Source organism: Perca flavescens, chromosome 20 (genome assembly GCF_004354835.1).
Source record: "Perca flavescens isolate YP-PL-M2 chromosome 20, PFLA_1.0, whole genome shotgun sequence".
In the NCBI taxonomy this organism is placed as follows: Eukaryota; Metazoa; Chordata; class Actinopteri; order Perciformes; family Percidae; genus Perca; species Perca flavescens.
In genome coordinates, this window is record NC_041350.1 from 24,191,449 (window position 1) to 24,210,443 (window position 18,995).

At 39.4% G+C, this 18,995-nt stretch overlaps 3 protein-coding genes across 3 annotated transcripts; 2 read left to right on the forward strand and 1 right to left on the reverse strand.

Annotated features, from left to right (window-relative positions):
- Positions 1 to 27: 27 nt before the first annotated feature.
- Positions 28 to 8,365, forward strand: tdrd6b (tudor domain containing 6b). Its single transcript, XM_028566705.1, has 3 exons — positions 28 to 233; positions 3,212 to 7,897; positions 8,190 to 8,365. Exons 2-3 carry the CDS (start codon positions 3,238 to 3,240, stop codon positions 8,231 to 8,233), a joined length of 4,704 nt encoding a protein of 1,567 aa, XP_028422506.1. The 5' UTR covers positions 28 to 233; positions 3,212 to 3,237; the 3' UTR covers positions 8,234 to 8,365.
- A 784-nt stretch (positions 8,366 to 9,149) lies between these two features.
- ankrd66 (ankyrin repeat domain 66) lies at positions 9,150 to 13,308 on the forward strand. Its single transcript, XM_028566571.1, has 3 exons — positions 9,150 to 9,301; positions 12,653 to 12,881; positions 13,070 to 13,308. The coding sequence occupies exons 1-3, from the start codon at positions 9,163 to 9,165 to the stop codon at positions 13,203 to 13,205; spliced, it is 504 nt and encodes a 167-aa protein (XP_028422372.1). The 5' UTR covers positions 9,150 to 9,162; the 3' UTR covers positions 13,206 to 13,308.
- Positions 13,309 to 14,133: 825 nt separating this feature from the next.
- Positions 14,134 to 16,475, reverse strand: adgrf3a (adhesion G protein-coupled receptor F3a). Its single transcript, XM_028566650.1, has 4 exons — positions 15,414 to 16,475; positions 15,288 to 15,329; positions 14,488 to 14,523; positions 14,134 to 14,399 (listed from the first exon to the last, which is right to left on the reverse strand). Exons 1-4 carry the CDS (start codon positions 16,413 to 16,415, stop codon positions 14,343 to 14,345), a joined length of 1,137 nt encoding a protein of 378 aa, XP_028422451.1. The 5' UTR covers positions 16,416 to 16,475; the 3' UTR covers positions 14,134 to 14,342.
- Between the last annotated feature and the right edge of the window lie 2,520 nt (positions 16,476 to 18,995).

Consider the following 18,995-nt stretch of genomic DNA (forward strand, 5'->3'; position numbering starts at 1 on the left):
TTGAATAAAAGGTTCACTATGTAAACGTTTAATTCGGCAGAGTTCGGAGTTTAACCCATATGAACACATCTAAACTATTAAAAAGGGTCAGCTTAATATCGTGAATTTATTCTTCGAGACATTTTTAATCACCCAGAAATGTGAGGCCTTTAAAAACCCACGTGAGCGGTGCCCGCCCCCACCTCCTGACAATAAATCCCAATGGTGAAGAGTCGCCTGCAACAAACACGACGGTGAGACAATCGATCTATGTTTAATTATGTAACAAGTTGGTATGCGTAAATGTGGGGCAATCAGAGTTGAGTGTATTATGTTTAACACACACACACACACACACACTGAAAAGCAACGTAAGGCGTGTGCTTAGATAGTGGGATATTAAGTTGTATTTATTATGGGCATTTTTGCAGGGGGAGCTGGATTTGCAACTGCAATGAATGGTTGGAGCCAGTTTAGAATCACATGTAGGCCTAGACATGCTGTATATTTTTAGGATTATCAAAGTGAATTGTGGTGTAAAATAACTTTTAGATTCTTAGAATAAAAACGCATTTTTAACACAGACAATGTGTGTTCTTAATTAAAGTAGGCTATTTTAATTTTCACAACAGTTTGATTGTGTGAAAAACTGGCTTAAATCTCACATTTATACATTCAAGATAAAAAAAGAAAAAAACAGAAAACCTAAATCACTTGCTCACTCACCAGAACACAGCCACTTCATATTAGCACAATAAGGCTTTCTAAGCCTGAATCAACCAGCAGGCATTTTCCCTAATTTTATCATTATTACCTTGGTGACCACCATTTTTTACAAAATGTTATTTTAATTCATATAGATGACCCGGAATTTCAATTGATTGATATATCTAAAGGTTTTGTGTCTTGAATTGTAAATACTGCAATTCCTTTTTGAAAGGATGCAGCATACAACTCTTAATAAAAATGGGGATATGTAAACTAACCTTTGAATCTGTAATACTGTAAGAGGTGACTGTCACTTGGATGTAACTTGATGCTGAGATTGTTCACCCACACAAGGCATATAAGGCATCTTGCTTCTAAATCGAACTATAAATTGCGGAATATCTGTATGTGTGTGCGCGCGTCTGCACACGCGCACACACACAAATACAGAGATTCGGTTAATAAGATGTTGTCATCTCATTAACCGTTCATCCGATCTACTTCACACTTGGTTTCCTGGATACTCTATGAAGTTGCCGTTTGGATTTGAAGCAGTTTGGACAGCATTGGATCCAATCCAATCCACCTTTATTTATAAAGCACTTTAAAAACAACATAGTTGACCAAAGTGCTGAACACAATCTAAAATAAGCAATAACGTATAGTAGTGACACAATAGAACAATAAAATAGCAATACAAAAGAATTCTAAAAAGAAAAACAGCCTCAAAAATCATCCCTCAAACTGAGTTAAAAGCCAAAGAAAATAAATGAGTTTTAAGACGAGATTTAAAAACGGGAAGAGACTCTGTCAATCTGATGTGCAAAGGCAGTTCATTCCAGAGTCTCGGAGCTGCCACCGCAAACGCACGATCACCCCTGGATTTACGTTTGGTCTTAGGGATGACCAGTAGTGCCTGGTCCGCTGACCGGAGCAAACGAGAGGGAGTATAGGGTACAATCAAATCGGACAAATACTTGGGGGCCAAATCATGCAGACATTTAAAAACAAATAAAAGAATTTTAAAATCTGTGCGAAAATGCACAGGAAGCCAGTGGAGAGATTGGAGGATAGGTGTGATATGATCAAATTTTCGGGTTCCAGTTAAAAGACGAGCAGCTGCATTTTGAACCAATTGTAATCGTGCCATATTAGATTTGCTAATGCCAGTGTAGAGTGCATTGCAATAATCTAAACAAGTAGTAATAAAGGCATGAATTAAAATTTCAAAATCATGTCACGATAGAACCGGTTTCACTTTAGCCAGTTGCCTAAGCTGGAAAAAGCTGGTCTTCACCACTGCACCAATCTGAGCATCGAGTTTTAAGCGACCATCCAATTTGACACCCAGGTTTGTAACCACAGGGCTAATATCTGTAGTTAACCAACCCAAGTCAACAGGTGTCATAGCTGCTGAGTCACTAGGAGCAAATAACACAAGCTCAGTCTTTCTCTCATTAAAATACAAAAAATTCATTGACATCCAAGCTTTCACTTCGGTCAGACACTCCAAGAGAGCTTTTGACTGTCCTATTGGTACATAAATTTGGCAGTCGTCAGCATAAAAATTAAACGAAACATTGTGATTTCTAAGAATTGACCCAAGAGGCAAAAGATACAATGAAAAAAGTAGTGGCCCAAGGACAGACCCTTGAGGAACTCCACACGACAAGGGATATTAAACTATAAATCAAACTTAACAGCAGCACAATGTCACAAAGGAAAAAAAACCTTGCCATAACGTCAGCTCTTCCTTGTCTACCTTTCACAATGAAAGCCCAGCTTAAAATCACTCAAAAGAATCACAATAAAACAACCTTTTTGCCGACACTAGATATCAAACAAAAGCCAGAAACTATATCATATTAACTTGATGTGAGCTGTAAATTCACCACTTCTGAACAGACGGCAGAACATAATGTCACCTCGGAGCTGACAGGCAAAGAGAGCTGTCTTCCTATGTCTCACCCTGGGACTGCTTGTTTAAGTGTGCTGCTAACTTATAACACTAATAAAATTACCGTCAACAAAATACCCTTTGTGAATCAAATCCACCTTGATGTTAATTGTCAAGCCGCTAAGCCTGTTTGGAAATGAACACCTCTGCTGAAGCGTTACATTTGTTGTTAATAATAATAATAATAATAATGATGGGACAGCACTGCTGTCATTAGATGCTGACTGTGGCGATATCATTATGTATCGTTGATGAAAAAGACAACACTAAAATGTAGTTCAAATAAAATTATTTTCATTGCCTTCCATCTTTTCTTCAGCAACCACAACTTCTAGGTTTTTAATTTCTAGAGAGGTAGTAGAATTATTTTTTTTTTAGTGCTGATTTACACTCAGTTGCCAGTTTATTAGGTAGGCTACACGTGATGCAGTTAAATGACAATTTAAGCAGATGAAGTGCACAGATGGTTACTGAACTGTCCCGGAAATTCTAAAGGTTAGTGACGTTGGTGTCATAATGGTTAAAAAGCCTGTATTTCTTCAACATTTCTTTTTTTCTTTTTTGCAGGTGTGTTTGACCTCCTGAGTTTCACAATGTGTTCAATTCCTGGCCTTCCAACACCAGGATCAAAAGTACCAGTTCTTATTACGAGGGTAAACCTAAACTCCACTTGTGGTCTTGTGGAATTGTGGGCCAACATGGATAATGGGAAGAAGCACATGTATGAGCAGATGAGAGATGAAATTCAGACTCCTAAAAGGAAGTTTTATGGACCAGAAGGAAACCCAGGGGATCACTGTCTGGTTTGCATCAGTGAAACCTGGCACAGAGCTCGGATTGTATCGATTCAAACTGAAGCTTGCAACGTTTTTCTGATTGACCAGGGACAGCCTCATATCACCACAAATGAAGCTTTAGCATGGGGCAAGAAGGACAGTTTTCTCCTTCCTCCTGAAACTGAATCATGCATACTCGCAAATGTCCTCTCCCTTGGGAATAACTGGCCTGAAAAAGCCACAACATTTTTGGAGTCCCTGCCTGGCAAGACCTTTAAGGGACTGGTTCAACATGTGCTGATGCCAGACAGGACCATTCTCCTTGACATACCAACAATTTCCAAACACATGTGTAAGGTTGGAGTTGCAAAGAAAATGCCAGTCGACGAGTTTAAATGTCTCGTACAGAAATGTCTTGAGGCCGACCACGTAACGCAGCAACAGAATCTGAATGTTAGCTGCCAACTTAAGAAGCCTGAGCAATACTTTTACCCAGAACTGTTAACTGATACTTTTGAAACTGTTAATGTGACTGCGGTAGCTAATCCATATCGTATTTTTTGCATTCTCCTAATTTTTTCCAAGTCAGTGAAGATGTTATCAGAACAGATCCAGCAGCACTATGAAGATAGCTCAGATTCAGGAGAGACACAGCCTTTGACCTGTGGGGATCCATGTGCCGCTAGAGGCATAACCGGAAAATGGCATCGCTCGATACTAAAGCAAACAATGACTAGCGATGGTGCTGTAGAAGTCTTGCATGTGGATGAAGGCAAAAGTGAATTGGTCCCAATTGGAAACATCCGACCTCTGCATGTAAAATTTCTGAAAATGCCAGTTGTCACGTATCCCTGTTCTCTTGAAGGTGTAAAAGATAACCGCACAGGGTGGACTACAGACCAGACTGATTACTTGAAATCACTGCTCCTGAACCGGACATTTGTGGCGAAATTTTACCACAACAATATACATCAAGATGTCTATAATGTCATCCTTTATGCAGATAATGGTGCATGCATCAACAGTTGTTTCATAGAGATTGCAGGACCCATTTCACCATCCAAGACTGAACAAAATTCCTATGTCCAAAATGTACCCCTTCTCTCATCATTTCTCAGTCCACTTGGAGACGAACGTGGCATGGAATTGCATAACAAAGTCATTGTAAATGTTGATGGTTTACTGGAGGAAACTTTGCCATGGACCAAGAACCGAGCGGTCAATGGCAGAACAGATGATGGACCCACTTCTGGAGCTGGCGATACTCTTAGCAAAAGAAGCTCAGAACATCCAAGCCCTCTAATACAGAGCAATGGGAATCCTTTAACAAGTTTCCCCTCTGAGGTGCAAAATGCTTCTGGTGACAAAGGGATGGAAAATGGTTATCAACTAAATGGCCATCCATATTGCACAGATCACCCACTTGGATGTAATAGTGTGACACAAGAGATGACTAGTCTCGTTCAGACTGCTCACCAGATCTCCAACTGCTCAGAACATGCAAGTGTGCCAAATGAGGATGGTTTAATACAAAAGCTCATGAATGGATCAGTAGTAACACAGACAACCAAACAAAAACAAGTCCACAGCAGAAATGTGACATGTGCAAGAGATGAGCTAAAGTCACAATCCATAATTAATGTCCCTGCACCAGAGATTGAACTTAAAAATAATTTGGATGAAGGAAGAAAAACAAATTTGGATGTCATTCTTGACAAAGAAATAAAAAGTGGCCAAATTGACATAGAAATTACACAACCTTCCCTTCCTTCTTGCCCCAAGGGAAATGTTAACATCTGCATGTGGCCAAACATTTCTCAAAACAAGACCAGAGCGGTATACGCATCCTGCATTGTTGGACCACATTACTTCTGGTGTCAGTACACAAACATTGAAGATCTGAACGCAGCGTCAAGACTTGCTCAGGAAGCAGGACAGGCCCAACAGGACATGATGTTCCCCGAGACTCTTGGTCCTGGCAGTCCATGTCTTGCTCTTTTTTCCAGTGATAAACAGTGGTATCGAGCTCAAGTAATTAGCAGAGAGGAGGATGCATTCAATGTTGTGTTTATTGACTATGGAAACGAGTGTAACGTTGACATCAAGAATGTGAGATCACTGCCTCAGAGTCTGCTGGAGAAGGCTCCTCAGGCCTTTCTGAGCTATTTGAATGGATTTCATAAGTCCAAGGGCTCCTGGGATGATGAAGGTTATGATGAGTTCTACAATCTTGTGGTTGATAAAGAACTGAGAGTGACGGTGTTTAACACAGAGGATCATCCGGATATTGCAGTTCCTCAGTATGCAGTGGAACTTGAGTGTGAGGGAGTGCTTGTGAATACACTGATGGAGAAATACTGGAAACCAGTTGCCAAAGAATGTGTTTCGATACAACACCCTCAAACAGAAACTCTCCTCCAAGATGGTCAAACTGAGTCCAACAGGACACACCTCAGTGTTTCCAAAGGAAATGTGAATACTTGCATGTACAAGAAGCCATGCATCTCCAAAAACAAAAAGGAGGAGGTATATGCCTCTTGTATTGGGGAACCCAATTTCTTCTGGTGTCAGTATGCCAACACGGAGGAGCTTAGCGAAGTGTCTAGGCTTGCTCAGGAAGCAGCACACACACAACAGGACTTAAAGTTCCCAGAGACTCTTGGTCATGGAAGTCCATGTCTTGCTCGGTTTTCCAGTGACAAACTGTGGTATCGAGCTCAAGTAATTAGCAGAGTTGACGATGAATTCAAATGTGTGTTTATTGACTATGGAAATGAATGTGACGTTGACATCAAGAATGTAAGATCACTGCCTCAGAGTCTGCTGGAGAAGGCTCCTCAGGCCTTTCTGTGCTCTTTGAATGGATTTGATGAATCTAAGGGCTCCTGGGATGATGAAGGTTACGATGACTTCTATAATCTTGTGATCGATAAACCGCTGAGAGTGGCAGTGTTCAACACAGAGGATCATCCAGAGATTGCAGTTCCTCAGTATGCAGTAGAAATTGAGTGTGAGGGAATGGTTGTAAATGTAGCAATGCAGAAATACTGGAAACCAGTTGCCAAAGAACGTGTTGGGATAGAGCACCCTCAAACAGAAACTTTCCTCAAAGATGGTCAAACTGAGTCCAACATGACACACCTCAGTGTTTCCAAAGGAAATGTGAATACTTGCACGTACAAGAAGCCATGCATCTCCAAAAACAAAAAGGTGGAGGTATATGCTTCTTCTATTGGGGAACCCAATTTGTTCTGGTGTCAGTACACCAACACCGAGGAGCTCAGCAAAGTGTCAAGGCTTGCTCAGGAAATGGCGCACACACAACAGGACATGACGTTCCCCAAGACTCTTGCTCCTGGCAGTCCATGCCTTGCTCTGTTTTCCAGTGATAAACAGTGGTATAGAGCTCAAGTAATTCGCAGAGTTGACAATGCATTCAATGTTGTGTTTATCGACTATGGAAATGAGTGTGATGTTGACATCAAGAATGTGAGATCACTGCCTCAGAGTTTGCTGGAGAAGGCTCCTCAGGCCTTTCTGTGCTCTTTGAATGGATTTGATGAGTCCAAGGGCTCCTGGGATGATGAAGGTTACGATGACTTCTACAATCTCGTGGTTGATAAAGAACTGAGAGTGACGGTGTTTAACACAGAGGATCATCCAGATATTGCAGTTCCTCAGTATGCAGTGGAACTTGAGTGTGAGGGAGTGCTTGTGAATACACTGATGGAGAAATACTGGAAACCAGTTGCCAAAGAATGTGTTTCGATAGAACACCCTCAAACAGAACCTCTGCTCCAAGATCGTCAAACTGAGTCCAACATGACACACCTCAGTGTTTCCAAAGGAAATGTGAATACTTGCATGTACAAGAAGCCATGCATCTCCAAAAACAAAAAGGAGGAGGTATATGCCTCTTGTATTGGGGAACCCAATTTCTTCTGGTGTCAGTACGCCAACACGGAGGAGCTTAGCGAAGTGTCAAGGCTTGCTCAGGAAGCGGCACACACACAACAGGACATGATGTTCCCGGGGACTCTTGGTCCTGGAAGTCCATGCCTTGCTCTGTTTTCCAGTGACAAACGGTGGTATCGAGCTCAAGTCATTCGCAGAGTTGACGATGAATTCAATGTCCTGTTTATCGACTTTGGAAATGAATGTGACGTTGACATCAAGAATGTGAGACCACTTCCTCATAGTCTGCTGGAGAAGTTTCCTCAGGCCTTTCTGTGCTCTTTGAATGGATTTGATGAGTCCAAGGGCTCCTGGGATGATGAAGGTTACGATGACTTCTACAATCTCCTGGTCGATAAAGAACTGAGAGTGACCGTGTTCAACACAGAGGATCATCCAGATATTGCAGTTCCTCAGTATGCAGTGGAAATTGAGCACGAGGGAGTGGTTGTGAATACACTGATGGAGAAATACTGGAGAAGACGGGCCACAGACCATGCCTTGGCAGAAGGTTTGGGATCAGGTTAGTAGACTACTTGATTTTTGAAACCTTAAAACAGTAGCTACTTGAGATTAATTAGGTATTTAATGAATGTCATATTCACAAACTTATTTAATGCCGTATGATCTCTCATCTTTAGTGGACCAGATGACAGTGGTGTACTCTAGTTTTTTTGTAGTGAGTTTACTGGGATTTTTGAATAATAAAAATGTGGTAAAAACAACTAGCAGGGAATTATTGATATTTAGACATGAAATCCCTTTTAAAGTTAGTTTTCAATATGTAATCTAACATTTGTGTTTATTGGTTTCAGATCTGGACCCAGATGAATGCCCATGTTGTCCAACCCAGTTGTGACAGAGCAAGGCTTTTGTTAACTGAAAATGTACAGATTTTGTTAGAAATGTTACTAAATGTAGTTTACTGACTAAATGAAATAGTGTGATATGTGCATAACTTGTGCCAATAAACGTAAAGTACTTGCATGAATGAGTAAGAGGCTGAAGTTTTTAAATTGATAACCTTTGAACTGGCTGTGTTGCAGGCTGTTACTATATGCAAAACATCTTGTTCTTCAGCATTAACTGTGTTGAGTTTTACAGTCCGTTTATTTAAGTTGATGTTTAATAAAGTGATCAAATTTGGATATTCGTTATGATACTTAAATCTGCAGTTCTGGTGTTTTCATCAAAAAAAAACTTCCAGAACCTTTCCTACACTACAAAGAAGGACACATAAGGTTATTCATAGAAACATTTTCTTCTTTAAGACACAGTGCCTGAATTGGTTTAAAAAAAAAAAAACATAGCCTACCCAACTTGGCAGTTAAATTTCCCCAATAAACAACCAATCCTTGCAAATTCCCTCTCCGTCATACCTAGCAGTGTTCCACAAATTGCAATCCGAAAAATGTTGGGCTAATTTTAAAGTTGCATAGCTTCACTCACAAACTTAAAATCCCCCTCATTTTTTCTCCACGATAGAGCTGGGCGATATGGAAAAAAATCAAATATATATACGATATTTTCGACCGAATACATTGATGTCGATATTGCGGTGATGTTGTAGGATTGACTTGGGGCTTTCACAAAAAACTTTCACAATGAGAGTTCAGAGAAATAATCATCAGCAATATGAATATAATAACTATGTGGGTCAAGGCAAATAAAAACAGGTAGTTTTCCGGCTTCACCCCATGGATGTATTAAGAGAACTTCACCCACTACCTACAGCAGGTGGCAGCATTTACCGTTTACACTTGTTGCTAGGCAACCATAGTAACGAAAATGACAGAGTTGCACCAAGCAGCTGCAGCGGGGGATTTTGATCAAGTTGAGGAGATTCTGAGGCAAAATGAATGTAATCCCAATCAGAGAGATATCGACTGGAGCTACAAGACACCTCTTCACTGGGCAGCAGCTAAAGGTAGATCGTGGATCAGTGGAAATGTACCATCCGTATCTCCTGATACACCTGCAGGTCTTAAATAGCATTAGTTTTACAACTGTCGCCATTCAATGCTGCTATAACGGTCACGGCCGGGAGTGGGTGTCCAAAATGCTCTGAAGGTGGTTAGTTATTTATATATTTCACTATTTTCTTTTAGCCTACTGTAACGTTAGCTTTTTCTCCGTCAAATGATATAGCCTATTTGTGCTGTAAGCAACAATGTCGCCAAATTTAAAAGCCCAGTTGCTTCTTCTTCAAAGGCAAATTATACACATCCACAATTGTATGTTGAGGTAGAAAGATGTGCTTCTCAAAAGTTCAGAATTAAAGTGATGGTTCGGAGTAATTTCACCTTACGGTCCTTTGCAACTATGACCTCGAGCCAAACACCCCCCCAGAAGCTTTTTTCAGCTGGGTCGAACATTAGGAGAGTTAGCGTAGAATAGCGTTATCAGCTGAATAGCTTAAGGCAGGGGCTAATGGACCCACGTATCTCGTAAATGACCCCACTAATAATGCCCGAAATGATACCAAACATCTACACTAGTACAAATAGGTTATGCATTCATAAAACGATGGATTGAAAAGTTTGTAAGTACACCAGAAGTTTATGTAAATAACACTTGCCTGTTGGCTTCTCATCTCTGCTGCTGCTGCTGTTGCTGTTGCTGTTGCTACTGAGTGCTTGGGGCCATCTACAAATTACAACACCGAAAAGAGATACAACTAAAATATTTATTAATTTAATGATTAAATAAGGTAATGTCTCCAAACTTACCTCAATTATAACTTGTCTCCTGCTAGTTATATTACATCACTTACTTTAAAAAAAAAAGTTAAATTAATAAATATTTTTGTTGTATCTCTTTTCAGTGTTGTAATTTGTAGACGTCCCTAAGCACTCCTCTTACTGCCAGTGCATACTTTGTCAGAATAGCATACCGGAAGTTGAGTTTTATAGTGGGGTCTGTCAATTTAGCCTACTTTGTCAAAACAGCATACCAGTGTTTGTGAAGGGTATGCTGTTTTGATAGCCCCTGGTTTAATAAAAATACAGTTTCTACAGGGGTATGCTGTTTTGATAGCCCTTTGTTTAATAAAAAATACAGTTTCTACAGGGGTATGCTGTTTTGATAGCCCTTTGTTTAATAAAAAATACAGTTTCTACAGGGGTATGCTGTTTTGATAGCCCCTTGTTTAATAAAAATACAGTTTCTACAGGGGTATGCTGTTTTGATAGCCCCTTGTTTAATAAAAATACAGTTTCTACAGGGGTATGCTGTTTTGATAGCCCCTGATTTAATAAAAATACAGTTTCTACCACTTATTTTCCATGGTTAAACTACAGTTAGCAGAAAAAGAAGCATTAATCATTTAAAAGCAAAACATTAGTTGATGTGTTTAATCTCGGTCAGATGGCGGCAAACGCTAGAACCTCGAGTTAACACCAGATTTAACGTTTTAACTCGACATTACGCGACTTTACGACTCCACTTGCTAAAAATAATATATTGAAAACGTCTGTCAACATTTCTTGTGATTGTACAAGGCATGCAATTAGGTAATGTGTATATAATATGCGATATAATACACCAACACTTACCGCTTGTAATCTTGGGTATGCTGAACTGATGGTTTAAATTTAACGCATGCGCAATTCCACAAATTTCACTGCTGCGCATGCGCATTAACCAAAGGTATCCCATTCTGATGGGTATGATGTTCAGAACACCCGGCAGCAGCAGCAACAACAACAGCAGAGAGAAGAAGCCAGCAGGCAAGTGTTATTTACATAAACTTCTGGTGTACTTACAAACTTTCCAATCCATCGTTTTATGAACCCATAACCTATTTGTACTAGTGTAGAAGTTTGGTATAATTTCGGCAATTATTAGTGGGGTCATTTACGAGATACAAACCTGGGTCCATTAGCCCGTGCGCTAAGCTATTCAGCTGATAACGCTACTCTACGCTAACTCGCCCAATGTTCGACCCAGCTGAAAAAAGCTTCTGGGGGGGTGTTTGGCTCGAGGTCATAGTGCAAAGGACCCTAGGGTGAAATTACTCCGAACCATCCCTTTAAACATATTGGTCTGTTTTTTTTTTTACTCCTGTGTTTGTCTGAGGTTTAAACCTTTTTTTTTGTTCCTACAATACAGTTTCTGATACTACAATACAGTATCAGAAACAGAGTTCAGAATTAGCACCATCTACTAGCCAAATGCTGGTAAAATGTGCAGGTGGCTGGTAGATTTGCTTTACTCACCTGCCAAAATAACAATGATAACATACTGAGCGGCTGGTAGAATTTGAACATTCACTAGCTGCTGGAGAAAATTAATTTTGAACCCTGATCAGAAAACATCAATATCTTAGATTTAGTAGCCTTAAAAAGTATGTTCATTAAAAGACTTGTCAGTCAACGTGGGAGGGATTTGTGTTTTGAATTAATACATGTTAACCATTAATTCAGTGTTCAGTGTAATTCAGTTTTAAAATGTTAAAGTCAGAGTCCAACATGTCGTCCTCAGATGTCTTGTTTTGTCTGACCAACAGAGCAAAACCCAAAGATATTTAGGCAAGGCAAGTTTATTTATATAGTACATTTCAACAAGGCAATTCCAAAGTGCTTTACATAAAACATTAAAAGGACATTTAAATACAATTCAAAACAGTCATTAAAAAGTCAAAGGAATAAAAACAAGTTCATATAAAATAAGACAGGTATAAAATAAAAGTTACAGTGCAGTGAGAGAAATTAATAATTTGATTCAATAAAAGGCAACAGCAAACCTTCATCAGTCTTGATTTAAAAAGGCTGAGTTGCAGTGGACTTGCAGTTATCTGGGGGTGGTGTATGGTGCATAGAAACTGAACGCTGCTTCTCCATGTTTTGTTTTGACTCTGGGGATCAAAAGCAGACCTGTCCCATGGATAGTTCATAATGTAGCAGTAGATAGAAAAATATTTTGGGCCTTAAGCCGTAGTAAACAGTAGTATTTTTGCAATGACATAAAACAAATTAAAGCAGCAATTTGTCACATTGGAGAAACTGGAAACAGGGAATATTTTCTGCCGATCACCTTATTGATACATTGAATAATTGTTTCTCCTAATAAGTCACCCCTAAACCCTCTTACATTTGGGTAATGGATTGTGCCTTTAATGGAGTGCCCTTTTTTGATGCATTACTGAACTTATTGTTTTTTTCTGCTGCTTCTATTTCTTTCATCTTATTGTCATAGTAAGAATTTGTCTTTAACCACCTATATTTAAAAAAAATCATCAGGTTCTTAATGTCAGATCACACTGATGCCTTTTCCACAGGGCACACAGAAACGGTCAGGATCCTTATTGAGCATGGAGCCAGGCCGTGTCTGAGAACAGAGCATGGATGGACTCCTGCCCACAGTGCTGCAGAGTCTGGCCGGCTGGCTGTGCTGCGGCTGCTGCACTCCCTCCATGCACCTATAGACAAGGAGGACTGCTGTGGAGACAAACCAGTGCGGATAGCCGAAATATATGGACACCATGACTGTGTTCGATTCCTAAAAAAGTATACAATGAAGCCCAGTTTTCCAATTCTTCCACCACTGATGTTATTTGATTCTCTGAATATCCTCCTTGATTTTCACACTTGGGTCACTTTAATTAAAGCTTTATTTTAAATACACAGTCCAATAACCTTATACGATGACACTATCGGTTAAATAAGTAAATAGCCCTGTTTTTTGTATGTTGCAGAGCAGAAATTGAGTGCCAGGCCTACCGCAAGATGGCAGCCCAGAAAGGGATTTCAATGGATGATACAGACGAGGAATGGGCAGAACAAGGCAAGGAAAATGAAGAAAACAGGATCTCTAGCAACATTCAGACGTAGGCTTAACTCCCCTTTATACAACAAAGTATGTACAAGAGTTGTACATAGTGTTTCAGTGCTTTAGCACTCAAAAACGTATCTAATAAACAAACATTCCATTGTTGTTAAGTGGACTGTAATTTCAATCACAAGTAATAAACCAAAATAAACAAAAAAAAGTAGTCACATCAGTAGAGTTAATAAAGGAGAACCACGCACTTTAAAAAAAATAAAATTAATCATCTTATTCCTATCAACAGTCCAAAACTATTAGTAAAGATGAACAACTCTCTCCCAAATCCAAAAACTAGTGTGCTAAAACTGAAATTTGTGATGTCATCAAGTATAAAGTCTGGAACATTTCTATTGACAATGAATTGGGAAAGATGTTATAGATGACACTGAGAGCACAAAGGGGAATGTTGTCATACTTGATGACATCACAAGTTTGAGACTTAAACTTTAATTTATACTTATGCGTAAAATCTACGCCGTGGCTACGTACATAGGTACGTGGAGACACAAAACTACTTGGACCCTACGCCGGAGCCTGACGCACACCTCTCGAAAAATGTAACAACACGTCGTTCGGCCGTGGCATGCATTGCATTCCTCCACCCCCCCCCCCCCGACTCATTTCCTGGTTCTCCTTCTCCATAAACAACATGATATCAAGGAGAGGGTTAACTTTTCCTGCTCCAGATTTCCCACCGTGGTAAGAAAGAACAGGGGAGACACTTTGTTTCTCTCACTATGACTCTAGAGTCGGTTTAGCTCCGAAGCTAATCGCCGTCACTCTATCACTCACTCTACCACACACCCCTCCCCCACAACACACACACACATGCCGGCCCTGCTGAGATCAACGCACACACAAACGCACAAGTATAAACTTCAGGCCACTTGCATAAGCTACGGCAACTGCTCTGCGTGGAGCCTCCGCGGGGTCATAAATCAAGCTTTACTTCTCTGGTTTTCTGACTTTTTGGGAGAGTCGATCATGTTCACAAATATTGATTGAACCTTCCTATGTCATGGAAATAGCATATTGGAATTCTTAATTTAGATGGTGTTCCCGTTCAAGGTATTATCTGTGGTTTTATGTGCAAGATGTAGTTTGTTTTGATGTCAGAGTGCACATGTTTGGTATGATGATTTTCACTGCTTCCAAGTGGAGTCTAACTTCGTGGAGCTGTCAGTAGTCGATGCTGGATCCTGGTGAGCAGAGGAGAAGGATGTGTAAATGTATCAATAGTCAGTGTGGCATTTTACATATGAGTAAACCCAGTCAGAGCACACTTACATTTTTCCTGAGACGTTTCAGCAGTGCATTGCGGATCTGTCAAAATTGGATTAAAACATTTTTAGTGATGCTTTACTACCTTGTTTGTGGTTACTAACAGTTCTATTACACATTAAACTTCTTAATAAAGTCTAAACAAATTTAGCTTTTTGCACTCAATGACAAAATAATGGAGTTAATGCACGTGTCTAAAGGAATAGTTTGACTTTTTCACGATGAGTTAGATGAGAAGACCGATACCACTCTCATATATGTTTTGTTAAATATGAAGCTGCCATTTAGCTTAGCTTAGCATAAAGACCATCAGTGATGTTGTGCATGCTCGGACTGGACAATAAACCACATTTATTTGATTACCGGCATTGTGAATGCTTTACTAGGCTAAATTTACTCATTACAGTTTTAAATAGGTCAAATGACTGAAGAACAGCTAAAACAATGTAGATGTTGTCTTATATATTTTTTTCACTATATATAGCGAAAAGACACACATATAGAGGTAGTTACACACTGCAGACACACACACACACACACACACACACACACACACACACACACACACACACACAGAGGCAGTGGCTGCATTGAATTCTGGTCTATTGAGGCTACTGAAGTTCGGTTGATATAATTACAGCATGGTGATTCAAGAAAAAGCCATTCCTCTTTGATTCTTGATGCTTTAAATATTACAAATATCTTCTGCTGAAGTAACACCTTACCAAAAAACATAATTGATCCAAGAAATGAAAGACATTATGACTTAGGTTTGCATTTTCTTTTAAGAAGTAAAACTAACTTACCAGTTTGTCCCCCAGGCACGTGGTTAACAAAATGAACAAACCCTGCAAATGAAATGAGAAGACATTACTGAGCAAAAAATACTTTTACTGGACCAGATGTTTACTTGAAGATCATATTGACCGTACCTGGAATGCATTCAGCAGGGTGAAGATATAATTGACTGCAAAGGCCACGGTTCCAGCTGTAAGGTCAATTAGCATGACAGCAAACCCGAAAATCCAAGTCACACCAAAGATTGGAGTCAGAAGAATAACTGACCTCATGGCAGTTTTGGCAGCCTTTTTTTCATTTTCATTTTCATTGGATTTGTCTGTATTTATAGGGTGATCCAAAAGCTTCACAATTACCACCAGCATGGAGAACACATTGAAGAAGACAATTATACCGACCGGTATGACAAATGTATGGATGGACCCTTTCATAAGTCCAACATAACGCAGCCAACAGGTATCGCCGGAAAAGTACTTGTCTTTAGCACCACCATCATAGCAAACAAACGTGATAACAACAATCAGCAACGGACACACATAGCCCAGGAATAGAAAGAATTTCAGGTAGGCATTTTTGCTGATATGATGGAGCGGAAAAATGGTTTTGTGAAGAAGCATGCTGCTCAGACACAACATCCAAAAGAACATGGACAGGTAACAGAAATGCTTCAACACCACAAAGATCCTGCACCACATTTCTGGAAGATCTTCTGGATTAGAAGATGCTAAAAAACAGCAATCGGCAATAAGCAAACATAGAGAAATGTGTATGTGGGCAGTATGGCGTAAATATGAACTAATGGTCTTAACTACAGCGCTCCAGACAGTTAGTTCTATCACCAGGCTGATAATGAGTGACACGACTGATATAGACAGTCCGACATAGGTCAGCTCATCTAGCCCATTAATGTGTTCAGGATTCCTTGACATTAGAATGGCAAATGAGGACAAATGTATGCAAGCACAAACTCCTTCTGCAGAAGCACCCTGCCATTCACAGCCCTCTTCTGACCATTGTCTTGTGGTGTTGTCCCATGAGACACACTTTATTTTAACATTCCGAGGCCTAGGGTTTTGCAATTGAAAGTAGATTTTAACTTTAACTGATTCCAATGGCTTTCTTTCATTAGTTGTCATTGTTGTTGACACAACGATGCTGTTAGGATCAAAGTCCTGTAAACTGGGCAAATAGTTCTGCAGTTCTTTAAACCCAGCTGTTTTTACACTGCCAGGGTGTTGGCTATCAAGCTCGACAGTGACATTGAACACCTGGTTGCTACACTCTGACCCCTCTGTGCAATTGGATGCCGCTACTTCTATATTTTTTTTGTTGTTGTCATATGTTATGTTCGTCTTCTGAATCAAGTGCTCAACAGAAATCAGATATTTCTCAGCCAGTGTCCCATTATTTTTGTCAGGGTTCGAGAGCCATGATTCCTTAAGAGACTTTTCCAGCAAATTGCTGGATGACTCCAGAAAGTTCTGAAAACAAAGAAGCTTGTTTTAATTGCAGTTTATTCAAATATAACATGTATGCTCAAAGTTAGAATGACTTATACTGGTTGTATTAATTATGAAAAAGGAAATGACATGGAAAATATGTCTATTTGATTGTATTTACACTGAATATTGGCACAACATACTCATTATTGGCATCTTAAAGTGGTAATCCTAAAGATTTTAGTCCTGCTTGATTTCACATGGCTTGATGTAACAGCAAGTGAGGTTTAATACTACAACAAATACTCGTTGAGCAGCTACTTTGTCAAACATACAACACAAGAATAACAGAACAACAAAACCAATACAAATTAATTGGTAATTTTCTCTTTGCCTACATTTTGGTTGAAACCCAATAATAGCGCTCCATAAAGATAATCAAATATTCTGTAATACTTACATTTGTGGCTGGTTCCTTATCTATGCTGATAGGTTTTTCACTCAAACTGAAGAGTACTTGAACTGATGCGTTCATGTTGGCATAAGTGTTGATAGCCTGTGAGTTATTAGTGATGTTCCCAAGGAGGGAAAATACGTCTGCAGCATTTTCATTTGGTGAGCCAAGTCCGACGTCGACGATCTGTAACAGTGATGAATTATGTGTGGTGAATATTTGTGTCAAAATGCAAACATCAGCTACCACCAAAGATATTAATCTCCAAAGAGCTGAGGCTAACTAATGCATGCATCAATGCTTTCTGTAAAAACTATCATTTTGTAACATGCGTTTCAGTAGATTATAGCTTTTGAATAGCATACGTTTTATAATTTTGTTGCTTCAAATTCAACTAATGTTTCGTATGAGTCACTTTTCTATTAAATGATGGAGATCTTGTTTTATAACCTTCAGTTATGAAAGTCATTGTCTTACCAATGCTTTCTGCAGCACAAGGTTCACATTCAGGTTCACACATGCTGCTAACTCTACGCCCCACTTCCCCTTGTCTACGCATTTCCTTTGTCTTTGTCCAGCCGCGTTAGGGCATTTTAAGTATGCAGTGTAGCCAACTTTGGTGTCTCCCCAATCCCTGTCAGCTGCACAGAATGGATCAGACGCTGTTTGGAAGAACCGTTAAAAACAACAAATTTTTACAAAGTCAACTTCAGTAGAACAAGTTTATCTGAAATACTGAATTTCATAGCATTGTATTTTCATGATAGATATATAAAATATATTCCTTATTTTATGTATCATGTATGTAATCATGCCTTTACCTAGATACTATTCTCCATGGGAATCAATTAAGTCTTATCTTGTGATTTTTCCAGAACTTTTGGCCATATCCCACGGCTTTCTTCACTGGCCACAGATATGACCTCTTCTTATCACTAACATTTCATACAACTATGCAAGTTCAATTCACTGAGAAAAAAAAACTTTGGAATACGGTAGAAAGTTCTGCAAAAAGCTGTAAAGTGAAATCTTGATTTTAGAATATTTTCATCATAGATCACTTTTTGGGTTGAAGTGCTCCCAACTCAAGACATTTGCAACATGTGACAAATGGTTGCCAATAATCATTGCTTTGCATTGAAGGGTCACTAACAACCCAGGAAACCACTGCTCTACATAATAAAATAGTCTACTCTAGAGTGGGCAGTAAATTGTACGGAGCCCCAGAAGGGCCACGGCGAGATTTTTTCAGGGGACTACTTTTGCGTTACCTCGCACTAAAAGTTTTGCGTTACATCGCAATATTTTGCGTTCCCTTGCAATATGTTTTGCGTTACCTCACAATACTTTTCTTCTTCCATTCCCGAGACATGGGTCTATTTCCACTCAGCTGTCCAGTGCAACGCCACAATATGGATCAGCTCGTTGAATGCTGGGAATGCTGATATACTGCTCAATGGGCACATTGATATCGGTTTTATAATCAATACCTATTTCTGTCTAAATGTAGACTATTAGACACTATAAACTGTAAATTATTATAAGACACCATTTTATCTAATCTGAAATCAAATACAATGCTATTAGATCCCAAATGTGTTACAGTAGATGCCATGCTACCAAATTGTAGACACCACTTTTACCAACCTGGACATAGCTTAATTAGACAGCAGGCTGTTATTAAAAGAATGCAATGCCATATCAGGCATAGCCTTTAGTCAGACAAAACCATGAGAGCTCAGAGGACAATACATTTTTGTATGTCATTTGTGGCTCATTAGAAGAAAACTGCCAATCACATCAGGTCACATCTGGTCGCCACT

Bases quoted from the DNA above. Each gene is read 5' to 3' on its own strand.
- tdrd6b (XM_028566705.1), top strand. From the start codon at position 3,238: ATGTGTTCAATTCCTGGCCTTCCAACACCAGGATCAAAAGTACCAGTT. The intron at 7,898-8,189 runs GTTAGTAGACTA...TATTGGTTTCAG, and splicing joins GGCAGAAGGTTTGGGATCAG to ATCTGGACCCAGATGAATGC.
- ankrd66 (XM_028566571.1), top strand. From the start codon at position 9,163: ATGACAGAGTTGCACCAAGCAGCTGCAGCGGGGGATTTTGATCAAGTT. The intron at 9,302-12,652 runs GTAGATCGTGGA...CCTTTTCCACAG, and splicing joins TCACTGGGCAGCAGCTAAAG to GGCACACAGAAACGGTCAGG. The intron at 12,882-13,069 runs GTATACAATGAA...TGTATGTTGCAG, and splicing joins TGTGTTCGATTCCTAAAAAA to AGCAGAAATTGAGTGCCAGG.
- adgrf3a (XM_028566650.1), bottom strand. From the start codon at position 16,415: ATGACAACTAATGAAAGAAAGCCATTGGAATCAGTTAAAGTTAAAATC. The intron at 14,524-15,287 runs GTAAGTTAGTTT...CAATTTTGACAG, and splicing joins CGTGCCTGGGGGACAAACTG to ATCCGCAATGCACTGCTGAA. The intron at 14,400-14,487 runs GTAAGTGTGCTC...TCTGCTCACCAG, and splicing joins TGAAACGTCTCAGGAAAAAT to GATCCAGCATCGACTACTGA.